Raw genomic sequence first — 25,162 nt, forward strand, 5'->3', positions numbered from 1 at the left:
CGTCCCCACGCCCTGGCGGGGCTAGCACGGTGCAGCCGGGGCCAGGGGGGTGCGTGGGCTCCCAAGGGGCTGGGGCCTCATGGTGGGGCCTGTGGCATGGGAAGAGAAATAGAGTAACATGCTAGTCAGGCTCGAAAATACTGATCGGACGGTGTCATCCCATCACCCCACATTCAAAACCCTTTGGAGGGTTTCCTTCCATTATTTCTGGGACAAGAGCCTGCAAGTACCAGCAAGGTCTGGCTTTGTGGTGTGATGACACTGGGTGGCCACCTGAAGCTTTCTGGATTTAAACTAATTAACATAAAATAACATGACTCCCTTCCTCAATTGCACTAGCCAAATTTCAAGTACACAGTAGTCACACGTTACCAGTGGCCGCCATACTGGATACATAGCAGGGGTAGAAACCCTTTCTGCTGTTCCAGAAAGCTCTGAGACAGCCGTGTTTACCTGCCTTTCCCCCACAAGCACATAGTAGGAGCCATGTCCGTCCAGCTTGCTTACACGGTTCTATGAGGGTTTAGGCACTGGAGCTAAAGGACTACATGGGGACTTGAAAGGTGGGGATGCAGAACCCCAAAAATCTGACGACCATGCGGGCATCCAAAGAGAAGCCAAATCCTCAGAGATATGAATATCTGACACTTCTGCATAAGCCTGTTTTGTTCTGCTCATTATGGGATGCAATTTGTTAGGGAGACAGAAGAGTTGGGCTCAGAAAGAAACCGGAGGATATACTACTGTAAGGGTTCTCAAAGTATAATCTAGGAACCCTGTAGGGAATCCCTGAGACCCTTTCAAGAAGTTGGAAGGTCAAAACTACTTGCATAGGTTGACTAAGACATTATTAAACCTTTCCATTCTCATTTTCTTACAAGTATATAGTGGTTCCCAAAGCTACATGACATGCGACATTGCAACAGATTAAGAGGAGACAGAGATATGAAAATGGAGGTATTATTAAATAAAGAGATTTGCAAAATGTAAAACACTGGCACTTCCCTCACTCATTTTTGTTGTTGTTTTTGAAATGGATATTCTTTCCATCGGTGTCACTTATTGCTCTCACAGCTTTATTATTTTTAAAGAAATTAATGCCATTTTTAAAAATCTCAGTTAAATATTGATGGGTAAAAATTTACAAAAGCTCACTGGGATCCTCAGTTTAAAAAGATAAAAGTTTAATGACTCCAAAATTACTGGAGTCTAGACAATCTTAGCTGAACTTTCCTTCTTTGGAAAAAAGAAAAAGAAAAAAGAAAGAGAAGCATGCCTCTTCCTCATGAGTCTCAAACAACACGAGGTCAGCAGAATTTCATAGCCTTACACCAATTGATTTTCATGCCAGCATAGATGCAAAAGAAAGGGGTCTGAGGACAATCTATTGAACCTCTACAAGCCTGTTTTCCCACCTTCAAAATGTTCTATTTCAGGGCCAGGGATTTAGCTCAGTGGCTCAGCTGCCTGCCTTGCAAGCACAAGGTCCCGAGTTCAATCCCCGGTACCCCCCCAAAAAATGTTCTATTGCCTCCTAGAATTTACAAGGTGATCAAGGAATAAAATGAGCTGGTCAGAAAATTGCACACCTAATAGCAAAGAGAAAGAAGCTTAGGGGAAGAAGGGCAAGGAGAGGTAAATTCAGCACTAGCTGCTAGTTGTAGGGAGACAGGGAAAGATGGGCACAGGCAGAGGACAACTGGAAATGCCTGCTTTCTTTAAAAGGGTGCAAATTGCCCTGGGCTCCCCGAAGCCAATATTTCCTGAGTTCTCTGTTGCCCCCACACTTCTTAAGGAGGCTTAAGGAGGCTGATGACCAGGGTTTGGCTTCAGCCTGCATACGAAGACACACAAATCCCACACACATCATCAGGATGGATGAGAATGGTCTTCAAGTCTCTCCCAGCCCTGCTATGAGAGGGCAAACCTGCAAAATGGGAGGGGGTTGGTTTGGCAGTTGTCACAGGCCCCAGGGCTCTGAGCATGTCTGACCTCATACATAAGCCAAAGGCAAGGCTCAACAGGAAACTAGCTGACTGCCTTTGGCCGCTTTTGTTTGCTTTCATTTTTATTTTTGTTTTGAATACCTTGCAATCCTTTTCTAATTAAGAAAACTTTTTACTTTGAGATCACTATAGATTCACATACAATTGTAACAAATAACACAGAAAGGTCCCACCCAGTACACTTTACTCAGCTTGCCTCACTGGTGACATTCTCAAAAACTACGACTGCTGGGAACGTGATACGTATACAATCCACTCATTTTATCTTATTCACCCATCCCAGTCAGATTTCCCAGGTGTCACAGGTTCCTTAATGAATGTGCGCTTCGTTTTATGAAATTTTATCAGTGTATCCACCACCACAGTCAAGACAGAAAGTTCCATCACCAAAGGGATCCATGTGTTTTTTTATAACCATATCTACATCCTTCCCTAAGCTCTCCCCGCAATCCGCTCCTGTTCCTGCCCTAAGCAATCACTAATGTATCCCCCGACTAGAATTTTGTCATTTTAAAAAGGCAGTATGTAAACAGAATCTGAGAGTAGGTAGCTCTTGGGGATTGGCATTTTGTACTCAGCATCATTCCTGTGAGATCCCTCAAACTGTCAGTGTACCAACACTTCATTTCCCAATATTGATGAGTAGCACTCCACCTCATGGATGTACCGTGATTTGTTTAACCATTCACCTGCTCACTAACGTCTGGGTTGCATCCAGTTTGAGGATTTTATGTGAATATGTTTTCTTTCCTCAGGGGCAAATGCTCAAAAGGACATTTGTTGGCTCATCTGATAACTGCACCTTTAGTTTTAAAAGAAACTGCCAAACTGTTCTCCAGCAGGGTGGGACCAGTTTTATTCCTTCCAGCAATGTACAAGTGATCTAGTTTCCCTGCCAGGATTTGGTACCATGACTACTTTCTATTTTAGTCATCTGGATAGATATTTTGGCTGATTTTTAGGAGTTCAAAAGAGATGAATTCACGACCACGTGGCAGCATTGTGATGGGCGACCACTAGAGTTGGAAGACCACTTCTTTATTTTGCCCCACTTGCTGATGGGAGCCAATGTTCATGAATACCTGCCCTGTGACCATCCCCAATTTGGAGATATATGGGGACCAGCTCTGCCTTCTAAGAGGTCCTTGTCTGTCACCTATCTATAAATTCATTTCATCCTCCCAACAAGCAGGAACTATTGTCATTTTCCAGATTTTAAAACAAACAAACAAACCTGAGGCACAGAAAGATTTGGTAATTTACTCATTATCACAGTTAGAAAATGGAAACATCTGTCTTCTTCCCAGGGTTATCAGGGAGGCTCTCCAGAGTATGGGACATGGATATGAATCTCAAAACATCAGTAGGAGTTCACTAGGTGAGAGGAGCAGAGGAGCTGAGAGGGACTCTGGCAGTGTTCAAAGACATGCAGAAGGTAGAGGTACAAGATCCCAACAATGAATGTAACTGTACTGTATCCCTAAAATGTACCAATAAACTCAATTAAAGCTGAAAAAAAAAAGACATGCAGAAGGTAGAGGTACAAGATCCCAACAATGAATGTAACTGTACTGTATCCCTAAAATGTACCAATAAACTCAATTAAAGCTGAAAAAAAAAAGACATGCAGAAGGGGACAGGAATTTAGCTCAATGGTTTGGCTGCTGCCTGCCTTGCGAGCACAAGGACCTGAATTCAATCCCCAGTACCTAAAAGAAAAAAAAGACATGCAGAGGGTCTGATCACAATGGAAGGAGTTGTGGAAACCAACACACTTCACATCCTGCAGAGAGGGTCACCCACACCACAGGGGTCAGAGAAGTTTGGAGGCAGCAAGGAGTATGGCTAGAACCCAGACTTAACCAGAAAATCCCCTATGGTCTGCCTCATTTTGTTGTTTTGTTTGGTTTTAGTTCAGACCATATTTTGCAATATTTTAATTCATTGCTAACATTTAAAGCTTAGACATTTTATTTTCAACACCAGAATTTCTTAGAACAATTCAATATCTGGCCATGCTGGGCTCACATGGCAACCACCAGCAGGTGAAGAAAAGGGACCGTTAGATAAAGCACATGCCCTCTAATTTACAACAGTTCCCACTGCTCCCCAGCACTCCCCCACTTGACCTCTTGATATTACTTGCTGGAACCCACAGTCATTTGAGTTTGCAAGCCTTATCTTAGGCAGAATAGCTCATTAGTCTTCCAATATCCAGAACTCTAAACAAGAAAAGCAAGATGGTCTGTGAGTCTCTCCAATGTACACCTGACCAAGGTACAAGGAAGCAGTTTTGACAAATGGCCTCCAGAGCCATCCAAGAAGCAATTCAACAAAGGTGCTCATGGTTTGGTGGTTGTCACAGGAAGTAGCAGATTTTCCACTCACTAAAAAGCAGTTTCCACTGGTCTGGTGTCAGACTGGCCTGAGCATTCTCTAAGATTTCTTTCAAGTTTAAGAGTCTATACAGTTATTCACTTCTTCATTCTTATTTCTCATCATCTAGTAGGTAGGAGGTCCCCAAAACATCCTGAGAGTAAAGATAAGAATAATCATACCAGGCCAGGGATTTAGCTCAGTGGTTCCACTGCCTGCCTCGCAAATGCAAGGTCCTGAGTTCAATCCCCAGAACAAAAAAAAAAAAAAAAATCATACCAATCGTCTACACTGTTAAAGTACTCTACCCCTTTCAAAGGCCTTTCCCTGCCATCATCTTGGCCAATTACTTCCCTAAGCATGGAAAGAGAACCTACACAAGGGAACTATCAAAGAACAGGACCAAGCTTAACATAAGATGGACCTGCATAGAGAGCACTGTGTACTCTTTCCACTTCCTAATGGTTGGATTTTCTGCAGAGGAAAGTGTCAGTTTGGGGCTAATAGGTCCTTAACATTTTTATAACCATGCCAATTTCCCTTGTAAAGGAAGAGAAAGCCTCAGGCTCCTAGCCTTGAGCCAGCAATAGAATCAGGGATAAAATGGAATAAAGTTGTTTTGTTTTCTATGGGTTTGTTTTCACAGTTACTGTTATTTATAGTAGTGATATAAAATTTCTTTTTAAAATAAATCTATTTCAGCCTAAAACTAGCAAGTCAGTAGTAAAGAAAAGTAATGATGGCATTTAGTGTTGGCAAAAAAATATAGAAGTGACTGACATTTGGAAACCTGCCTCAAAGCTGATTCTCATGACAACAGTCTTGTAAGAGAAGCACAAGAAAAGCACCCACACAGTTTTGTTTGTTTGCAGTACTGAGGATTGAACCCAGGGCCTTGCACTTGCTTGGCAAGTGCTCTACCACTAAGCTATACACCCCACCCTAGAAGCTTTCATATGAACTCAGTCTTTCATTGAAAAATATGTATCAGGCATCTACTATATTCAAGGACTTTGCTAAGGGTGGGGATACAACAGCATAAGAGGCAGACATGGTCCCAGTATAGATGACAGATGACAAAAAAGGGGCACAAGGAAATGGGTGACATGCTCCAAGGATACAGACAATGAGCAGCAACTAACTCTGTGGGCCTGACTCCCGGGACAGTGCTCCCTTCATGGCCCCAGGCAGACAGAGGCACTCACTTCAATGCCATCCCTGATCTGGGCAAAGGAATTAAGGGCAGTTGCCCAGCCCCCTGGAGGAAGGTGAGGACAGTGTCTCCCCAGGGACAGTAAAAGGGGCCAGGGCATACTTTCTCTGCCTTTGCTCTCCATGCCAGCCCCTCCCATCTGGCCCTTCTGGATTCCCTGGAGCTAAGTCTCCAGGACAGCTCCCTCTTGACTGCCAGTTTTCAGGTGACCTAGTTTCCCCCAATAGACCCACACACCTCCTCCTGCCCCCGTCTGAGAAAACCCTGCTTGATCTAATTAAAGAAACGCCTGGTGCTGCTAAAAGCACTGGGCGGCCCTGAGACAGGGCATTGGCCTTAGGGCTCTGGAAGCCCACAGAATCCATGGCTCCAATGGGCCACTAACTGACTTCCTCATGAGACCTGGGCACACCTGTCACACTTCCAGAGAAAGCCCTAGATGGTGATGAGAACACAACCCAACCTGCCAGGCCCCGAGAGAACAATGGTATCATCAACACTTAAAGGGCCTCCCCATGGAAGGCCCAACTTGGAGGAAAACCAGCAGCAGGAAGACCTGTTAGGTATAACGTGCTGTAGGAACATCCAGAAAGACTACCCTGTGGAGAGTGGACAAGTGGGACCATGAGAAAATAGTGCTATGACCCTGCTGGCGAGATGGGTGTGGGAGGGGTCTCAGAGCAAGGTTGGGTGGGGTCATCCAGGAAGTGTATGAGATATGAAAAAGGAGAGGTCAGGGAAACAGGGTGGGGTACTTAATTTTCCAACACTGGGCAATGAACCAAAATAGCTTGGTTGTGGCCAACAGGCAGTTTGAGGCCAAGGCACTTGACCCTAGGAGAAGCAGGAGCAGGCCACTGAGGTTTCTCACCTCTTCCTCAGAGCCTCAATCCAGCCTTGTTTTCTAACAGCCTGAACTTGACTTCTCTTGCCTCAGCCTCCAACCTTTGATGCCCGCAAAGGGAGAAACAGTCACTGTATGTCTAGGGGAGCAGAAGCTCAGCTCAAGGAGGCTGACCATTAATGAGAAGGGCAAGCAACTGTCAGGGCTTGGTAGAACCAAGGGTGGGTGGGACAGCACTACAGGAGACCTGATTGGCCAGGGCTTGTTAGGAATGCTCTGAGCCCAGCCACAGTGATTGGTTTGAGGGTAGGCAGGGGTTGGGTTGGCCTAATCAGAAGGGCTCTTCTCACTCTATCTGAGCTGCAAGCAGGAAGCCCAATTGCTGCTGGAAGCCAGTCTTTGGATGAAGCCAATACTTTTGTCAGCCAGGAGAGAGGCAGGGTCCTTTAACCAGGGCACCTTAGGATATCAGCTTTCCACACCAATCAATCCCCTTTATTATTTAAGTCAGTTGAATTGTATTTACCAAAACAGACATCAATGATGTGTGTAGGGGTGTAGTAGCAACAGGGACCTCTGGAGGAACTGTAGCCTGCAGCAAGATGGCAGCCTCTGGCTGGGATAGATTACTGACAGCCTCCACTTCCCCTTCTGTGGTTGCTTCAGGCCCAAGTGGAAGGCAAGCTTGAGGAAAGATGGGAAGGTCAAAGTCAGGTTCCCACGGTAGCCCTGCCCACAGGGATAAGAGTAGAGGGCCCAGACTCTGGGCCTCCTTAATTCCAGGGGAGCGGCTGGTTGACACATCTCTGGATTCAAGCCTACTGCTTTGAGAAAAACAACGCGAGGGAAGGTGAATTCAAATTGAAGACTTTAAAACATGAGTCAGAAAGCATTTCAAAGTTCACACCATTAGAAGAAAATGTTAAGATTTTTTTTTCCTCCTGGTTTTTCAGCTATTCTTTGCTACACAATCTTGGCAGCCGGCTAGAGGGAGGCCCTGAGCGCTTTTCTCCTCATGTATCCAGTACCGTTGAGCACGAGGGAGAAACGAAAACAAAACAAACAGCCCTGGCTCTCCTCCTCCTCAGATCTCACTTGGGACCTACTTTTTCTCCTGAAGGATGCACACCCCCACCCTCCCACAACACACATCTTTTTGAATAACAGCATCATTTTTTTTCCAGCATAATGATGCTTTACTCATGAGCAGAGATTTCTAGGTCTCTTGGTGCTCCAAATATCTGAGTTAGAAATCCCCCTCTGCCCTCCCCTGCCCTGCTCTCATGGGACTTGAGAAACAACTGTCCTACTCCCGGTAGGATAACCTTCTAGACTCTGGACACAGGAATCCTGATATTAAGTCTGTTGTGGGGCCCAGGTTCTCACATCTGTTCCTTAATTCCACTTCTCCCAGCTGTACCTCTGAATTGTGGCTCTGGTTTTGGCCCTGACTTGCACTGTGCCCTGAAGCCTATTTACAGGATGTAATGTTTACGGACAGGAGAGGGGAAGCAGGATTCAAAAACCCTGAGTTCAACAGAAACAAAGAGTGATCAAACAGCTATTGTACCTTGAGGTCTCTCAGGAAAAGAACTGTGTCCAGCACTGGGATAACAATGACCTCTGTTTGAAATGATCAGGCCATAATGACAGCAAAAGACATATCCCTCCCAAAATCTCTGAGGAAAGGGGCCAGCTTTGCTCCAAGCCTCTAGAGGGCAGAGTTAGAATCATGCACAGACAATGTGAAAGAGCAAGATCAGTGTGCCGTGAGGAGAAATGGTCTAATGTCAACAATTAAACCAAGCCCACTCGGGGCAGGCTACTAGGGTTTCCCCCAGGAATTCCATGGTCACTCATGAAGGCTAAGAGAGAAGATCCATGCTGAGTGGCAAATCCTGGCCTGGCAGAAAGATCATCCTGTCAGGAGTAGGTACTCTTTGGTGCAGATCTACAATCTGGCATTTGCCAGGCTATAAGACCGCCTATAAGGACCATCCCAAGTAGATCTGATTAATGCCTTAGATTGGTTCTGCCTATAAAGGTGAAACAGCTTTCTCAGACTCAGTTCTAAGAAAACTTTAAAAGTGGCGACAGCTCAAACAGGCAGGAAACCCCACGAACACATGTCTTCCTGGCTGAGCTGCTCCCCCTGATCCTGAGCCCAGAGAGGTCAGCACATTTGTGGGTAAAAACACCAGTGTGGGGAAAGCCAGGAGACAAGAACAAAGGTGCTAAGGATGGGGGTACACACAGAGCTGACATGATGTCTACAAATATCCCATGTGACTGTGCCAATCACAGTCACAGTGCTAAACTGAACAGCCAGGCTTCCAAAGAAGCTTATGTAATGGCTAAGCACAGGGAAATGGGAATCAAGTTACAAATTCTGTTCCTCAAGCTTGGGGAAGCGTGGTCCAATCCCTCCCTTAGAACAGAGATAAAAATTCCCTTTGCAGTCAAAGGGATCATTTTCCAAAGGAGGCCACCTGTGGCCACAGGACACCTTCCTGGGTTACATGGTCGTTAAACAGGGATACGCTCATTCACATTGGCTAGATCTGGTACTCCCCCCACACACATAACATCCTTGACCAAGCTTTTCTCTATGGGGCCAACGCTTAGGCTGGTGGTGGTGGCTACCATGAGTACTGTGAGGAAAGGTTAGGAAGCCATGTGTAATATCAGGAGGAATGAGTGCTGTGACTGATTAGCAATGTCTGCTGTGGCTCAGGAAGTGGGAAGTGGCTATGTACATGGTAAGCATGCAATTCTTGTCAATGTCATGTTTGCCTCAACTCGGATTTCAATATCTACCCTTACTCCATGGATTAAAATTCTCTAGTCTTAAACACAAAGGTCTGGAATGTTAGCAAATTGAGTGGAAGGCCCCTCAAATCCCATGATATCATCCAAATGACAACATAAAATCTGTTGCCTCAATGGTAGACAAGAATAAAAAACATCTCGGGTTAACTTGTGCCAGCAGGTAGAATAAAGAGCTTTACTCCATCTTGCTAAGGTGCTGGTCTAGATTCTAGGAAGCAATATGTGCAGCCGAGTCAAGCAACAGATGGCAGCCCTTATAGTTGATCACCACCCCTCCCAGTGCTGTCCTTGGAGCACAGGGAGGTGGCACGCTATTGGGAACTGGATAGAGTTAATTCCCGAAGTGGGAGAGGGCAAAGGTCCTGCCACCAGTGACACCCTTCTCCATATATACCCAGAAATCACTGTCCTGTTCAGTCCATCGTCTCGGGATCCATGTCATTACCAACCTAAAAGAAGGAGACTCTGGTCTGATCACTAATAAGGCTTCTCTCTCCACCTCACAAAATTCAAATATATCCCTATAATAAGCCATCTCCTCCCTTCAGCCAGTGGCACTTAGCCAGTTAAGAAGTGGCTAGGATGGAAATTTTAAAAAGCTTTCCATACAGGTTGTTCACTAAAGTTTAGAGATTAATGTCAAGGAAGCAAGGATGATAAAAGTTAAGCTTAAAGGAGAAAGCACTACCTGGAGGAAGAAAGAATAAGAAGTGGAAGGGGAAGGGCAAGGCAGATAACCAATTCCAAGCAACTATGTAGCCAGAAATTGGCAAATCTATGATTCAAACCCAGATCTAACGCCAGAGTGTCTACACACAACATCAGAAGGGAGTAGAGAAAACTCTAAAGAAAACCATGTGTCTTAAAAGATTTTCCATGTGAAATGCAAGACTTTTTAAAGTTGCTAATTTAAATTAACTGTTAACCTGTTGATTCAGTTAATACTATATATTTTTTTAAATCTACAACATTAATCAGAGAGATACGAGGAAATTTTGATTAAGAAACCAGCCAGACCAATTTGTAATAGAAAAAATTATTTTCTGAAATCAATACAGAGTGAAACATAAACTTAATGACACTAAAGCTCAGTATTTCGGAAGCTATAAACTATGTACATGAAATGAACCCAGAGATAAAGAATGCCAAGTAATAACGGCAGCTTCAAACCCAGCACCCTTCCACCTGTTCAACTTTGTTGTGTATGTAATATCTCTTAGAATTACTGAACCAACTCTGAAAATGTAAGTAGCGTCCCCATTTCACAGAGGAAAAAACTGAGACTCAGAGAGGTTAAGGCCCTTGTAAGTGGGACTGGTGTTCTAGCTGTTTTGAGTTGGCATCACTTTTGGTTGGTCTGACATCTATTTGATGGGTCAGAGCCTGTGCCACTCACTAGGTATATTTAGCATCGTTCCTGCTTGGAAATAAAAGTTTCTAAAAGTCAGACAGGGTAGACAGGCCACAGAAGCCTGACTGTTAGAAAAGAATCCTAGAAGGAAAATAAAGGAGACCTACACAGAGTAATAAAAGATTAAAGCCACAACTCTCCTTACTGCTGAAACCATTCTAGCTTTTGGAGGTTTAGGCAGGAAATAGATGTATCTCCTTGTAAATTTCACAACAGTGTGTCTCCCTGTGGACCCAGCTCCCCATGACCAGTGTTCTCTTTTTGATGAGCACTTTTTCATTTTTCACTCCACCGAACAGCTCCCAAACCAGATTCACAATGGTTAACAGCCCTGTCTCTTCTCTTCTCCAGCAAATACAACCATTTGTAGAATAACCATCTTCAAATCAGTTTGAAGATGTTCGGCATTTTGGAAAATGGAGTTTTCCTCTGACACACAGGTTCTGAAGTCTCTCAGTACTGGATCTGTGACCCTCCAGGTCACCGTGCAGAGAGGCGCTGCCGCAGACTGTCATTAACTGTATGTCTGTCCCTCCTGTTTGATCTCCAGCCAAGGCTCCTTCACTTTGATTCCCTCCTCATGGGGCAGAAAGCCAAGCACGCCTCACTTCCCTTCTCACTAGCTTTACTCCTTTGAGCACAGTCAGGACTCCACAAGCTGTAAGCCCCATACCACGGAAGTGGTGCTACTATTACTACTGAATTTATCTCTTCCTGTTAAAATCTCAGGTTCGCTTTGTTAGCCGCTTCCCTCTACGCTCCAATATTACACCAGTCCTCTGAATTATTTTCACTAGCAAACTAAATTATTTCCCCAAGTGCTGGGATTACAGAAATGCACCACAACACCTGGCTGCATCGTGCTTCTCGCTAAACCGTACATTATGTCATTGATGAAAAATTAGTTTCGGGGTTTTCTTGTGGCAATTGTCTTGTGAATTCACTTCCATTTTAAAGCCCCATTTATGCAGTCAAAATCAGTACTCACTGTCACCTAATATACACAGGGCAGTAAAGGAGGGTGGCTCTGAACCACCCTCCTTTTTGGATGAACAAAATTAATTTTGGATGAACAAAATTATTGATCAGAGAGTTTGTGCTTCTAGTAAAGCAGAGAAGCTCTTATTTCCTCAACTTTCCTTCACACACTGTTAGAAACTCTAGATACACCCACTCCTCAAAAAATACTTATTGGAAGCCATTAGACTTCTCAACCACAAGCAGGCAGAAATAGGAAGGAAGTCAAGATTTGAAAGAAATAGCACTGGGTGACTTGTGTAGCTTTTTACCTGTGCAAAAGCCTCAATGAAAGCTATACTCAGTGGTTAAGTCTTGGATAGAAAATTTCTCTTTTAACCAAGATATATCATGTAAAGGTCAAAATTATACCAATGATAAATGTAACTGCATTGTTTGCTTTAAATGTACCAATAAACTTAATGGGAAAAAAAAGAAAATTTCTCTTTTACCATGTAAGCAACAAGAAGACAGAATTTGGGTAACCACGACTGCAAAGTGAAGAGAGATATCTCAGAAAAGCCGGAGTAAACTGTGCCTAAACCCCCCTGAATGGTTTATGTACCTGGCAGGCTCCAGGTAAGGCTAAAAGAATGCCAGATAGGGCTAGGGATGTAGCTCAGTGGTGCCGTGCCTGCCTGGCAAGTGCAAGTTCTGAATTCAATACCCAGTACTGAAAAAGAGAATGTCAGATGTTGCCCACTGGAGGAAAACTAAGTCTGGAGTTTGAATTTGGTCAAGGTAATTGCCAGATTATTTTTTAAATTCCTTCATTTCTAAGAAACATATCAGAATCCAGCATCTCTTCAAGACTCATTCACATTAGGTGTAATCTAAAATTACTGCAGAATTTTTTAAGAACAAACAGAAAAATGTGACCCAGACTCAAGAGAAAAGGCAAAACAATGCAGACTGATCTCCAGATGAACAAGATGTTGGAACTAAGAGTTCATTTTAAAGCAGCGATCATAGCTTTGTTCACAGATGTTAAGAAAATTATGCTTTATAACAAATCAAAAACTAGGAAATCTCAGTTAGAACATGAAAAGACAAAAAAGAATCAAAATTATTAATCAATTCGGCTAAATCCTCACTAACACCTGCACCCATGTGAATTGTGCTTCTGTTTAATTTTTTCTTTTGAGACAGGGTCTTGCTGTGTAGTTCAGGCTGCCTTAATCCTCCTACTAAGCCTCCCAAGTGCTGGGATTACAGAAATGCACCACAACACCTGGCTGAATTGTGCTTCTCACTAAGGACAGCTATACAGTTCTAATATTTATTTCAGTGACCATTTTAAAGCATTTCCCAAGTGCTGGCTCTGAACAAGCTTTTAGGAGCAAAAATACGCCATGGAAATCTTTAAGTCTGGTCCTGAAGACCAAATATTTTCTGACAATATCTATATATGGACTACTAGTTACTTCTGATGTCTTTCCATCTCTTTCACTTCTTAAATTAGAAAAAGAGCCACTGGGCATGGTAGTGCATGCCTGTAATCTCAGCACTCAGGCAACTGAGGCAGGAGGGCTGCTGCAAATTCAAGGTCATAGCAAGACCTTGTCTTAAAAAAATAAAACAAAAGAAAAAATAAATTAGAAATTAAAGTAGCAAAAGAGATTCAGTCCCTGCATGGCCTCACTCCAGAGCCTCATGGTACTTCAAGTCAGCGTTTGCGTCGCTCCTGATGGAGTCATTTACCCCATATAAAGCACGCAGGAATGAGGGGCACATTTCATGTTTGAACAGCTGAATATTCTCTCTCCTCAGCAAAACATCCTTCCCTGGAGCAGCCACATCAGGTCCATAGAAACTCTGGCTTCAGACACTGTACTATCTTTCTTCAGTTTCACCGGCACTTTTGTTGTTGTTGTTTGAGACAAGGTCTCACTGTATAACCCAGGCTAGCCTGGAACTTGAAATCCTTCTACCTCAGCCTCTGGAGCAGTGGGGTTTACAAATGTGCACCGCCATGACTGGATCCACTAACACTTTCCAAAATATGTTAGAAAAAAGGTTCTCAAGCTTGGCTCTACATTAGAATCACCTGGAGATTCTAGGAATCTATATTAAGATCACAGAGGAAGACCACTACCTATTTACCAGATTGGCCAAACCTTTTTAGAAAGATAGGAAATATCAAGTGTTTGGCAAGAATTCTTATACATGGATTAGGAATATAAATCAGTAAAACCATTTTTCAAAAAACTGCTTGACAGTATTTCATAAAACTGAACATATACATGCCCTGAAATTTCTATATCATTCACTAAAAGGCATTTGCCAGGAAGTTAAGCACTATTTGTAAAAAAAGACCCAAAGTACAAACAATCCAACAAACCCATCAACAGCACTTGGGGAGGGAAGTGCTAGTCCCACAGTGGAACGCTTTACAGCAATGAGAATGAACAATGTACAATTACAATGTGGATGACTCTCGAAAACGCCAGCCACGATTTTTCAAACAAACAAAAACTTCATACCATATAATTCCATTTATGTAAAATGCAACAACAGGAAAAAAGAAATCTATATTGTTGTCACTTAGGATGGTGGTTTCAAGGTCAGGGGATGAGCCAGAAAAGGATGGAAGGGGGCTTCTGGGGTACTGGTAACATTCTGCTTTTTGAATGGGAAATGGAAAAATGTATCCACTTGCGATTTGTATATATTTTGATTTTCCCATAATAAATCATTATAATTTTTTTAAAATATTGTGGTCAGAGGGTCCCACCTTGGCAAATTCTGGCTTAGTTGGTCTGGGGTACAGCCAGGAACTGACATTTTTAAAAGCTCCCTGAGTGGGTCTAATGTGCATCCAAAAACCACCGTGTCAGAACTTGGCAAGCCTCCTTACTATTTCTTGGACCAGAAAATGCTGCTGCTTCTCTGGAAAGTCTAAAGCAGGAGCTCTTCTGGAGAACACTGGTAGTGCGAGAAGATGTGAATGGGCCTTGGGTGGAAACAGCGTTCCATGTTCAAATAAGTAATATACTTCTCCATTATAATTACCAGCTTTTATTGAACATTAACTGCATTCCTGGAGCTGAGCTAAGTGCTTGATCTACACTGTTTCATTTAATCCTCACCATAAGCCCATGAAAAAGGCATTATTAACTCCTACTTTATAGAAGGGTAAACTAAAGCTCAGTTGGGTTAAGTAATTGCCCAAGGAATACAGTTAGTAAGCAAGAGAGCTAGGATTCAAATCCAGATTGGCTTTGACATTGACGCCCATGCTCTTAACCACTGCCCTAAACTGCCTCTCCTGTAAGCACTTAGCTGCAGGACTTAACAAAGCCTTAATTATCCTAACGTGAGCTTTGCATTGCCAAGACAAGGAAGTGGGATGCTGCGGTTCCCAAAGTAGTTTCCTTGCCTCCATCTCTTACCTTCCAACCTGCCACTGGTAGCTTTCATTCTGTAGAGAAGCATGTGGTCGTGCCCAGCTGAGTCAAGCCTCAAGCCCTCAGTCCAACAATCTAGACCCGCACTGGCAAACCTATGGCACACACACCACCGTGGGCTGTGTGTATCACTGAAAGCTCTAAAAGGTTTGCCATTGCTGGTCTAGACGATCTGTATCCAGTCTTGACCCTTTAGCTTTATCTCTGGCCGGTCCCACCTCCAAGTCATTTTCTGGCAATACCAAGCATGTCTGATCGATTCACACTGCACAGTGGTCGTCACCATTTGTTGAGGGCCTACTATGTGCCAAGTACTATTCATAAATTGGCTTTAATCTCCCCACAATGAGTCTTGAAAACAGGTACCATTATCCCCACTAAACAGACTAGAAAGGGGAACTCACCCTAACAAGCTCAGAGTCACAACTAGTAAGTGGCAGGTCTGGGATCTGAATCCAGACTCATCTGCTGCAAAGCAAAGCCTGTGCAGTCCTCACTATAGCACACTCACCTCCTAATGTGCTCTTCCAGGGGTGGCAATACTATTCTTTCTTTCTGCCTGGCAAATTCCTCTTTGTTCTTTGAGAGCTACTGTAACTCTAGTGTTATAATGATAACTATCTATCTTGAGCGCTGCACGACACTTGCCTTGCCTTGACTCATTTAGACAATATTGTCTCTCTGTTCTTTATATTCCCTCTGAATTGTTCCTTATCTGCTCTGTGGCAAATGGATTTCTTTCCCCTCTCTAGTTCTCAGGCTAGATAGAGACCACATCTCTAGCACAATGCTCAACACTCTGTTGAGCAACTGCTGGTTTTAGATCTTCTGGCTCCTCCATGTCACCGGATGTTCTTGGAAGGCAAAGGATAACTTATAAATACAGAATTCATACATTACTTACCTTCATATTTCATCATAGAGATACCCAAAACATCGTAGGTATTCAATAAATGGGAAAGGGTAACAGGAGAATTGGAGATCCAGAGCCTGAAAATTCATCGATATCATCCTGTCAGTTGTCATAAGAAAGTAGTCCTCTTAGCCGGGCGTGGTGGCGCAGGCCTGTAATCCCAGCACTCAGGAGACTGAGACAGGAGGATTGCTGGGAGTTCGAGACCAGCATGGGCTACATAGTGAGTGCCAGGTCAGTCTCAACTACACAGTGAGACTCTGTCTCAAAAAAAAAAAGAAAAAAAAGAAAGGAGCCCTCTGGCTTGGAACAAGAACTACGGCATTAACCCAGACAAAACAGACCTGGCTGCTGGAGAGAGAGAGTGACCAGGTCCCCACCTTTCCTTCCACGAGAAGATGGACTAGGGTTGCCACTGGCTTTGTCTTTTCTTCTCCATCCTGCATGCTTTGGAACTAGCTCTGTCTATCCCTGCTTAGAGTATTTCATATAAAATAATGGTTAGATTCAGTCCACAGCCCTTTTCACAGAATTCTCAACTGCTCTTTGCCTTGTTTCCTCTTACGGTGTCCCAGGTAAATGAAGAGATGTTCAAGATAGGTAGGTCTAAAGAAAATGTATAGCTAAGCTTTGGCTCCTCCTAAATGAGTAGATCTTATGATCAGACCTATCTGTGAAATGGACCTATTCTTTTTGAGCAGGAGATCCCTGTACAAGACACAGATCTTTGATGCACACTCATTCACTGAACATCCATTCTTCATCCACTCTACTACAGACATATCTCCTAGTAACCCCAGGGGTAAACAGCCTGTTTGTACCACCTACATGTAATCTCCATGAGCTCCAAGATGTGGATTTTTAAAGACAGCCTTCTGCTCTCTGCTCCTCCCGCCTTTTATTTCTTTCTACAGTACTGAACAGCACCGAACTACATTCCCAGTCCTTTCTTCATTTTTTTACTTTGAGATGGACTTGCTAAATTGCTAAGTTACCCAGGGTGGTCTCAAATTAGCTACCCTCCTGCCTCAGCCTCCCAAAGTGCTGAGATTACAGCCATGTCTGGCTGCTCCCTCTCTTTCTGGACCAACAAATAGCTCTGCCTCAGTGTGAGTGATCAGAAGTGCAAAGTGCAAACTCAGCCAGGTGTCTGCATGGGATCCTTCAAACAAACCCCACTGGTAAACATGCAAATTACCAAAGAGATTAGTTTAAAATGTTTTGCCCCCTACTGACTTCCCACCTCTTCTAATGCTCCCATTATGACTTTTGCACACCTCATCAAGCCTTCCTCTCTCCCTCTGTACTAGGATTGAACCCAGGGACACACAATCACTGAACTACATTCCCCAGCCCTTTTTATTTTTTTATTTTACAAATTTTTAAAACAATCTTGCTAAGTTGCCCCAGCCGTCCTCAAACTTACCATCCTCCTGCCTCAGCTTCCAGAGTAGCTAGGATCTCAATCGTATCCCATGGTGCCTAGCAAGTAATTTTATTTTAAGAATTTCAAGTGTGTCTCTCCTACCTCATTCCAGGACACAGTGCATGCTGTATTTTACAAATTCATTTGTGTTCATTGAGACAGACTTTATTAAACAAAAGTTATCTTAGCTTATGCATTTCTCTAGTACAACTTGAACTACACTGTTTTGCTCTCATTTGGCCATCTGTTTGCCAACTTGAAATGGGATTCAATTAGGGATAGTCTGTTTTAATTTAATTTTATACCTCTAATTCCAAGCATAAAGCCAGGTAATGTGTAGTTCCTGAATAGTTAACATTCTTTATATGAACACAGTTGAAAGACCTGAATTACTACAAAATCTAACTAAAAAATATTTTTTTCAGATTTTGAGATATTTGTATATACATAATGAAATATCTTAAGCATGGAATCCAAGTCCAAAAGTAAAATCTATTTATGTTTCATATACACTTTAAAAACCAGGTATATGCATGTGTTGACTTGTGCTCAGATACACTAGTTTAAAAAGCAAATTGCAGAAGACTATAGTATAGAAAGATGTGTTGGAAAAAACGGATAAGCATTCAAATAAATATTCATCTGAAATTTATGGAAAGATACATGAAACATTTCTGGATTTCTTCTGGGGAAAGAGGATCAGTAACTGGGGAAGGAAGGGAAATTTTACTTTCCATTTTCCAGATTTCTGTACTGCTTGAATTTTTACAATGTTTGCGTCCTTTTTATAATTAAAAAGCATAAAACACAGCAATAAGAAAGCAAAAGCTTGGTTTTAGATGACAGAGAAAAAAAAAGAATGACATGTTGGTGAAAATCCTCCCTGGCTCCTTTGGGACACTCCTCAGGCAGTGTCTAGAAGGCAACATTTCTTCTCTGTCCAGTTCACAAGAGAGCCGAGGAGATGATGCATGTAGTTCCAGAAAGAAGCTGTGAGGCTCAGAAAGTCACCAAGAAAGGAAGCTTCAGAGTGTGTTCCTTTGGCTTAGAACTGTGTGACAGAGATAAATCCATTTTTGACCCAACGTTGAATCAAGACAGCCTGAGAAATCAGTACCCTGGCACAGACTCTGGGCTTTTAACCAGTGCCAAAAAGCAAAAGCTAGGGATGCCCAGGTAAGCAATGGCCATAAATAACCTGGTAGACACCATGACACAGTACTCTGCTTACCTATCCCCTCTGTTGTGAAGCCATTACAGAAGATGATTTTAAAGAAAATAATGCAAGGGCCGGGGATTTAGCTCAGTGGTTCTACCGCCTGCCTCACAAGCGCAAGGTGCTGAGTTTGATTCCTGGTACCAAAAACAAACAAACAAAAAAGATAATAATGCAATCCTAACAGCTGATATGTAGCAAGTACATCCTACCTGCAACACAAAGACTTTGTGCTTCACCATATCCATCTCATACTACCATTATTCTGATTCTACACATAGGGAAGTTAAGGCTCAGCAGTTGAAGTTAAAAGCAAGTAGCCTAAGATGCAGTAAGGTCTTGGTGGAGGTAGCAATGAAATAACGGTCTGACTACAAAGCCAGCCACAGTCACTATTGGGCCACTGCCCCAAGGTAGGACCAGGAAAAGGCACTCCCTGTAGAAAGGAGGCAAGAGTAACAAAGGGCTTCCAAGCCAGATGTGCTGGGTTCGAATTCTGACTGCCATTTAGTGACTATGTGACCCTGGGAATGCCACTGGACCTCTCTGTGACTCAATTCCTGAGCAGTGAAATCAGGGTAGTAATAATGACATTCTTAGAGTTCTAATGAGGGTCAAAAGAGTTAAACAGACAGTGTTACTAATCTTAAGAAAAAGGTGTCCTTTCCCCAGGCAGAGGCAACCCTGCAGGGAGCAGAGCTGGCAAGTGGCATGCAGGCTGGGTTTTCCCTCCCTCAGCTGGACGCCACAGCGCAGCATCCAGTTTTCCAGCCCTCCGAGTCCTGCTTAGCAACCTGTGAGGCTGGTTCTTCCTCACTCGTCCCTCCCGCCATGCTGGCTATGAAGCAGAACCACTTGGCACATTTTTTAAAAATACAGATTCCCCACCTTGGCTAACTCTGACAGAGGTGGGCTTGACTAAGGCCCAGGGATCTGAATTTTTAAGAAGTCCCGGGTGACCAGATGACCCAGGAACACTGTGTTCCTGGACACCTGTTTTTGGAAACAGTACAGCCCATCACGCAAGTTCTGGCTGTCTGAGCTGCTCCCCGAGACCAAGCATCCGGTCTTTCGTGTCTGGTCCCAGGCCTGGGCACACAGGAATGGGCACAGTAAACATCTGCGTTCTCCACAGGCCAGCCGGCAGAGCAGATGGCTGTGCAAACTGTTGTGCAGGCTGAATTTGCTCCTGTGCTTGAGGGTCACAGCAGGGACCCTCGCCTGTAGACTTGGAGTTCCCCTGACAAGAGCTACTCAGAGTGCACTTGACAGACCGGTGGGATGGCACCCCTGAGGCCTGTTAGAAACACAGGAGCCTTGGCCCAGACCTTCTAGATCAGACTCTGCCTTCTAACAGGAATACCAAGGTAGCGGTTTGAGTCACAGCCCTGGGCCCTTCCCCCTACTTGTGTAAATTCCAAGGGATAGGCCCATATAACCTGCCCAAATGCCCTCTGGGGCCAACCTTTCCCTTCCAACTCCTACAGAGACCTGGAAACATGGGGTGGTCTTTCCATAGCCCAGGTTCCCCACTGGGTGACCAGCCTGAGGCTCAGAGTGCACCACTGCTGTAATGAATTATTTATTTCAAAGCCCACATTAAAATAAGTTTCCCAATAAATTAAAACAAGAAAGAACTCTAGCCTCTATAATTCCACGGTGTAAAAACATTCCTTTCTTTTGAACAGAGTCACAACCCCCGGCTTCTCTGCCCAAAGCCATCCAGACACATCAAAAAGCCCCAAGAAAACAAGCGCTCTCTTCCTGTTGGCCCAGTATCAAGTTATCAGGCAGATTTCACACTGTAGCTTGACCTCATTAATCCAAGGCCTATCACATTGCTGTAAATGTCAGTGGAAAAATAGCCATTCAGTGGGTTTCCTTCATTCCACCAGAAAGGGAAAAAACAGGAAGCTGACCCAGCTGCACCCCAGCTTGGCAAATCCCAAGGGCCCGGCTGACAGGGCATTTCTTGTCAGCACCTGTGGTCCCCTGCTCCAGCCCACTCAACCAGATCAAGGTGAGTCCTGTATCTTTGCAGCAAAACACAGAGGTGATGGCGGCAACTATGCAGATAATACGGGGCCCACACACCTGCTCGGGAAGGAGATTAGAGGGTTTGCTCTGGATTTCTTTAGGCCTCTAAATCTATATCTCTACAGCCCATTCAAAATGTCCCATAAGCCAAACCCCTGGGACTGCGGAACACATAGGCCTTCCAAGACTTCATTCATTCCTTTAATGTATAATGGTGCTGGGTATTGCACTGGGCAACTGGGGACACTGAGCTGAATGAATTAGACACAGTCACTGACCTTATGGGACCTGCAGTCCAGTGTAGCCATTTTCAACCTTGGCATAATTAACACTTAGATCAGATCATTCTTTGAATTGTGGGGAACTACACTGTGCGCTATAGAATATTTAGCAGCATCCCAAGTCTCTTGTATTAGGTGCCAGTAACTCCCCTCCCCCTCTGCCCTCCCACCTGGTTGTGACTTTGGGTTGAGTACCACACTGGTCTAGTAGAGCAGACTGAAAGACTAATGGATCACCATATAACATAGCCACATAATCACAATTATTATAAGTATCATGGAGGGAAATTTGGTGGACTTTATTTACAATCATCTACAATTTGGGAGCCAGGCATTTTATATAGGATTATAAATCCTTACAACAGCTCTGAATTATGCATGTGTGTATTATATAATAAATATGCCTGTGTTTGCGGATGAAGAGATTGAAGCTCAAAAAAACGAGAACATTGTCCAAGGCCCAAGAGCTCATGGAAAGCAGAGCCAGGATTTGAATCTTGGCCCTAAACCATGCCCTCACAAAAAAGGAAATCTGAGCCTCTGTTTGGATATCTTCTGTGACAGGGTCTGTCATCATGTGATGTTCTGAGCAGTCATCCTAAAACACTCATTCCTCCCTGGGGCCACCATGGGGCCTGGCCGCCACCTGCCACATCAATCAGGCCACAAACTGCCTGCATCAAAGGCACATTTATGGGACACCAGTTGGCTGAGGAATGCCAATCTGGATTTGTAGAACACCTCCTCCCACACAGGCACTTCCCCCAAATCAGGACAGGTACCCAGAGAATACCCTACTGTGATCCATCTCCAAAGTGCCTACTACCCAGCACCCAAGGGTCCAGAGTGAGAGAAGTCAGATATTTCGCAGTCAGCTTTAGCTATTTACAGAGAGCGTGAAGGAAGGGTGCAGGACAGATATGGAAACTTTGGAGACTCCCCAGACAGGAGTCACATATATGCACAGAAGGCCGCTAGCAAACTGTCTCCCCTCTGTGCCTCAGTTTCCCGATCTGTGCAACGGAGATCAGTGCATCTACTTCACCGGGTTGTTACAAGGACTCGATGACAATGAAGTAAAGGCTGTGAGCAGTGATCAGCGTCCCAAGAGGCATGTGGCACACATAATATCATGACCAACAAGAAAATCAGTTCAATCCACTTGTTCTGCCACATCTTCTTCCTTCACGTGACAACTGAGTCCCAGGAAGAGAAAAGCAGAGGTGGGAGACACATCTCAGGGAGGTGGAGTGAAGAGGGAGGAATGGGGAATACACGAGCAACGGAGCACAGGCCAGCCCTTCCTCTTGGACAACAACCCTGAACTCCACAGCTCTCTTCAGAGAGCCACCACTAGACGAGGCCAGAGGGTGTCTGTTTTGGGTCAGTGAGCATCTGCTCTCTCAGGGCCCTGGCAGGATGGCCTCTGTCCCCTCCCCAGCCTTGCTCCTACCTCCCTCACAGTGTACTGGCTCCAGCTGTGACGCCTCCCCTGGCTCACCAAAGACACTGCAGGCATCCAAGCCTGCGTGCTTTGCATATGCATCTATCTCTTCCAGGGCTGTTGGACCCTCCATTACCTACCACCTGGGAAGAGAGAAGTGTGCTCTGGAGAGAGCAAGTGTGCTCCCATAGCAAACTCTGCTCACCTGTTATTGACACTAATAAACCAATAATAATAGTAACTAACATATGCAAGCACTTATTCGTGTCTAGAAGGCCCTGAGCTCAGGTTATACCCACAGTGTCTCTTTTCTCCTCACCTCGCCAGCTTGGGTAAGTAGCCTGTGTGCAGGAGAGGTAAGGAGTCTTTTCATCATCACCCAGAGACGGGGTGGCAGCTTCAATCCACACTGGTTCAGCCTGTGCTCCCATGCTTTTAACTCCCCACTCTTGCTTGCTATAGAAGTTTTGATCCCACAGGTTCTCCCTGTCTCCAGGCCTGCCTCTCCCCCTACTGCTGCCTTAGTCATCTGGAAACCTCTTGCTCAACAGAAAGTCTGCAATGGACAGAAGGTCTACACTGAAGAAATCAAAGAATCTTGGAAAATGGCAGGCAGCTGAGAAAGGCTATGTGGACGTCACAGACTCCCTGAGGACAGGGTCATGCTGGACTCAGATTCCTGGGGGAAGAGAGCCCATCTCCAAGAGGCATAGAAAGGCATCCCCTTTCTTGAGAGCAGGAGGCAGAAGAGACACAGTCCAACCCCCCTGAACCAGAGAAGGTGGGACCTTTAAGAGACCGACAAAAGGAGGAAATGACAGAGATGGTGACAACCACTTCCTGTGTTCCCCCCTGCACCAGGTTCTTAAATATGTTCTCTTAGTTATGGTCTCACACAACCCTTAAAACCCCATGAAGCCAGCATGACCATGTCTCCCATTTTACAGATGGGAAAACTGGGCCCCCAGAGGGTAAGAGCGTCACATAGGGTCCCAGAGCTTTCAGGTTAGAGCTGTAATTTCACCTAGACCTGCCCGGTTCCCTTGCTTTTCCTAGTTGCAGCTTTCTGTGGGGGGCAGGCTTGTCAACTCTGAGGTTTGTCAACGCTTGTCAACTCCCAGGCTTGGCTGAGAGGATCTCAGTTGGGACCCACTGTCCAGCAAATGCCACAAGTGTCCTGGAGGCAGGCAGGCGGTGGGGCTAGGTTTGGAGAGGGGAAAAGGTGAAAGTTCAAGCCCAGTACTTGAATTCAGGTCTCTGCCCAAAAGCAGGCTGGCCACAGCCTCCGCTGGGCAGTGTTCACTCTGGACCTGCTTTGGCTGAGTTTCCAAAGGGTCAAGTGAACTCTGCAGAAAGGTTCTAGTCTTAGGAAAAACTACCTCCTTGCCTTCAGCTTTCCTAAAGACTTAATAGCCAGATTAGAATTTAACCTCCACTGTGTCTCAATTAGCAGAGAGAACAAAGTCTGAGCAGGACCAGGCATGTGCCTCGCTTACCACTTACATCCAGGCCAGGGAAGCATGGGCTCTGGCACTTGAACCCTTAAAGCCACAAACGAATGTCACAGCAGAAGGGGACCACCAGAGAGGAAGGATCAGGTGGGCTTCCTAAAGAACTTTCCATGTGCCGGGAAGAGCCAGGAAGCCAGTGGACACTGTTGGGGGTCAGCAGTGGACAGGAAAGTACAGACTGACTTGAAGGTCTGCGTGACCTGGCTGACAACTTGCCTGCAGTATCCTAGGGCCTGGGGCAGAGAAGATGGACTCTGGGTGACAGGTGTGTGAGGCGGGGAGGCCCCGTGAGCAGGCAGCAAGCTGGAAGGACTCACTGCCCCTCACCGCCTCCTGCAAGCTGGCGTTTTGTGACAGAGTGAGGGAAGATGTGGAAACTCCCCCAGCCCTGCAGAACCACCCACCAGGGATCCATTCCTGCACCTGTCTAAGAGACACACCCCGCTCTGCCTCCCATGCTTTCTGGCACCCTGGCTTTTGCCAGGCCCCTCACTTATCACCTCACAGCCTGCCGTGCCCGCTATCTCAGAGACAACTGAGGCTCGGGAGGCCAAGCGCCGCGCCCGCGGGCAGACACCTAGTCGCTGGCTCAGCGGAGAAGCTTTGTTACTAGCCTGGAAAGAGGGTTTCCCCAGGGCTTCACCAGCAGCAAGAAACAACGAGGCACTCAGGGAGGACCCTCGCGGGCCCAGGCCGCTAACTGCAGGCCCCTTCCACTTGGAGCTCCGTGAAAGGAGCCTGGTACCTCCTGGGCCCTCCACAGAGGGCGATTCAGAGGCGGCACCTGGCGCTCCAGGCCGCGGGGAGCTGGTGGGCGCCTCTGACAGAAAGAACAGGGGCCCATTATGTGGAATCTAATCACATGGGCTCACAAGCAGCTCGGCTTTCGATTCTGAGAAGCGCTTATGCAGCCGCATCTCTCTCCCTCCACACCGCGGTGCCAAGGAACACCGGGTCCTAGGCCTGGCGCGTGGCGGTGGCGCGCCGCGGTGCTCCCGGGACCGCCAGATTCACAGCTTGCTTAGGTTCAACCATCCTCCCCGGCTGCTAGCTGCATTATCAACATCTCCAGTGAAGCCGGAGGCCAGGCCGAGAGGGAAGAGCAGAGGAAGAGTCTGCATCCGGAAAGGGGAGGATAGGGAGCGCCCCCCCCACCCCGCTTTGCTTCCCACCCGGGGCGATCTGGGCACTCCGGGTGACCTTGGGGGAGACCCCTCAGCTCCACCTCTCC

General features: G+C 45.4%; 2 protein-coding genes across 2 annotated transcripts in view; one reads left to right on the forward strand and one right to left on the reverse strand.

Moving 5' to 3' along the window:
• The window catches only part of Ppp1r16b (protein phosphatase 1 regulatory subunit 16B), a 67,267-nt gene extending 66,882 nt beyond the window's left edge, over positions 1-385 (reverse strand). Inside the window, exon 1 of the mRNA XM_010640087.2 lies at positions 373-385. Within this exon, the coding sequence (XP_010638389.1) occupies positions 373-385 (13 nt within the window). The remainder of the gene's footprint in view (positions 1-372) is intronic.
• An 18,021-nt stretch (positions 386-18,406) lies between these two features.
• The window catches only part of LOC104873423, a 17,435-nt gene continuing 10,679 nt past the window's right edge, over positions 18,407-25,162 (forward strand). The window contains exons 1-2 of the mRNA XM_033767097.1: positions 18,407-18,618; positions 24,810-24,956. Of these exons, the coding sequence (XP_033622988.1) occupies positions 18,407-18,618; positions 24,810-24,956 (359 nt within the window). The remainder of the gene's footprint in view (positions 18,619-24,809; positions 24,957-25,162) is intronic.

The sequence above is a fragment of the Fukomys damarensis genome, unplaced genomic scaffold (assembly GCF_012274545.1).
Source record: "Fukomys damarensis isolate Sample0158 unplaced genomic scaffold, DMR_v1.0_HiC HiC_scaffold_22, whole genome shotgun sequence".
Lineage (NCBI taxonomy): Eukaryota > Metazoa > Chordata > Mammalia > Rodentia > Bathyergidae > Fukomys > Fukomys damarensis.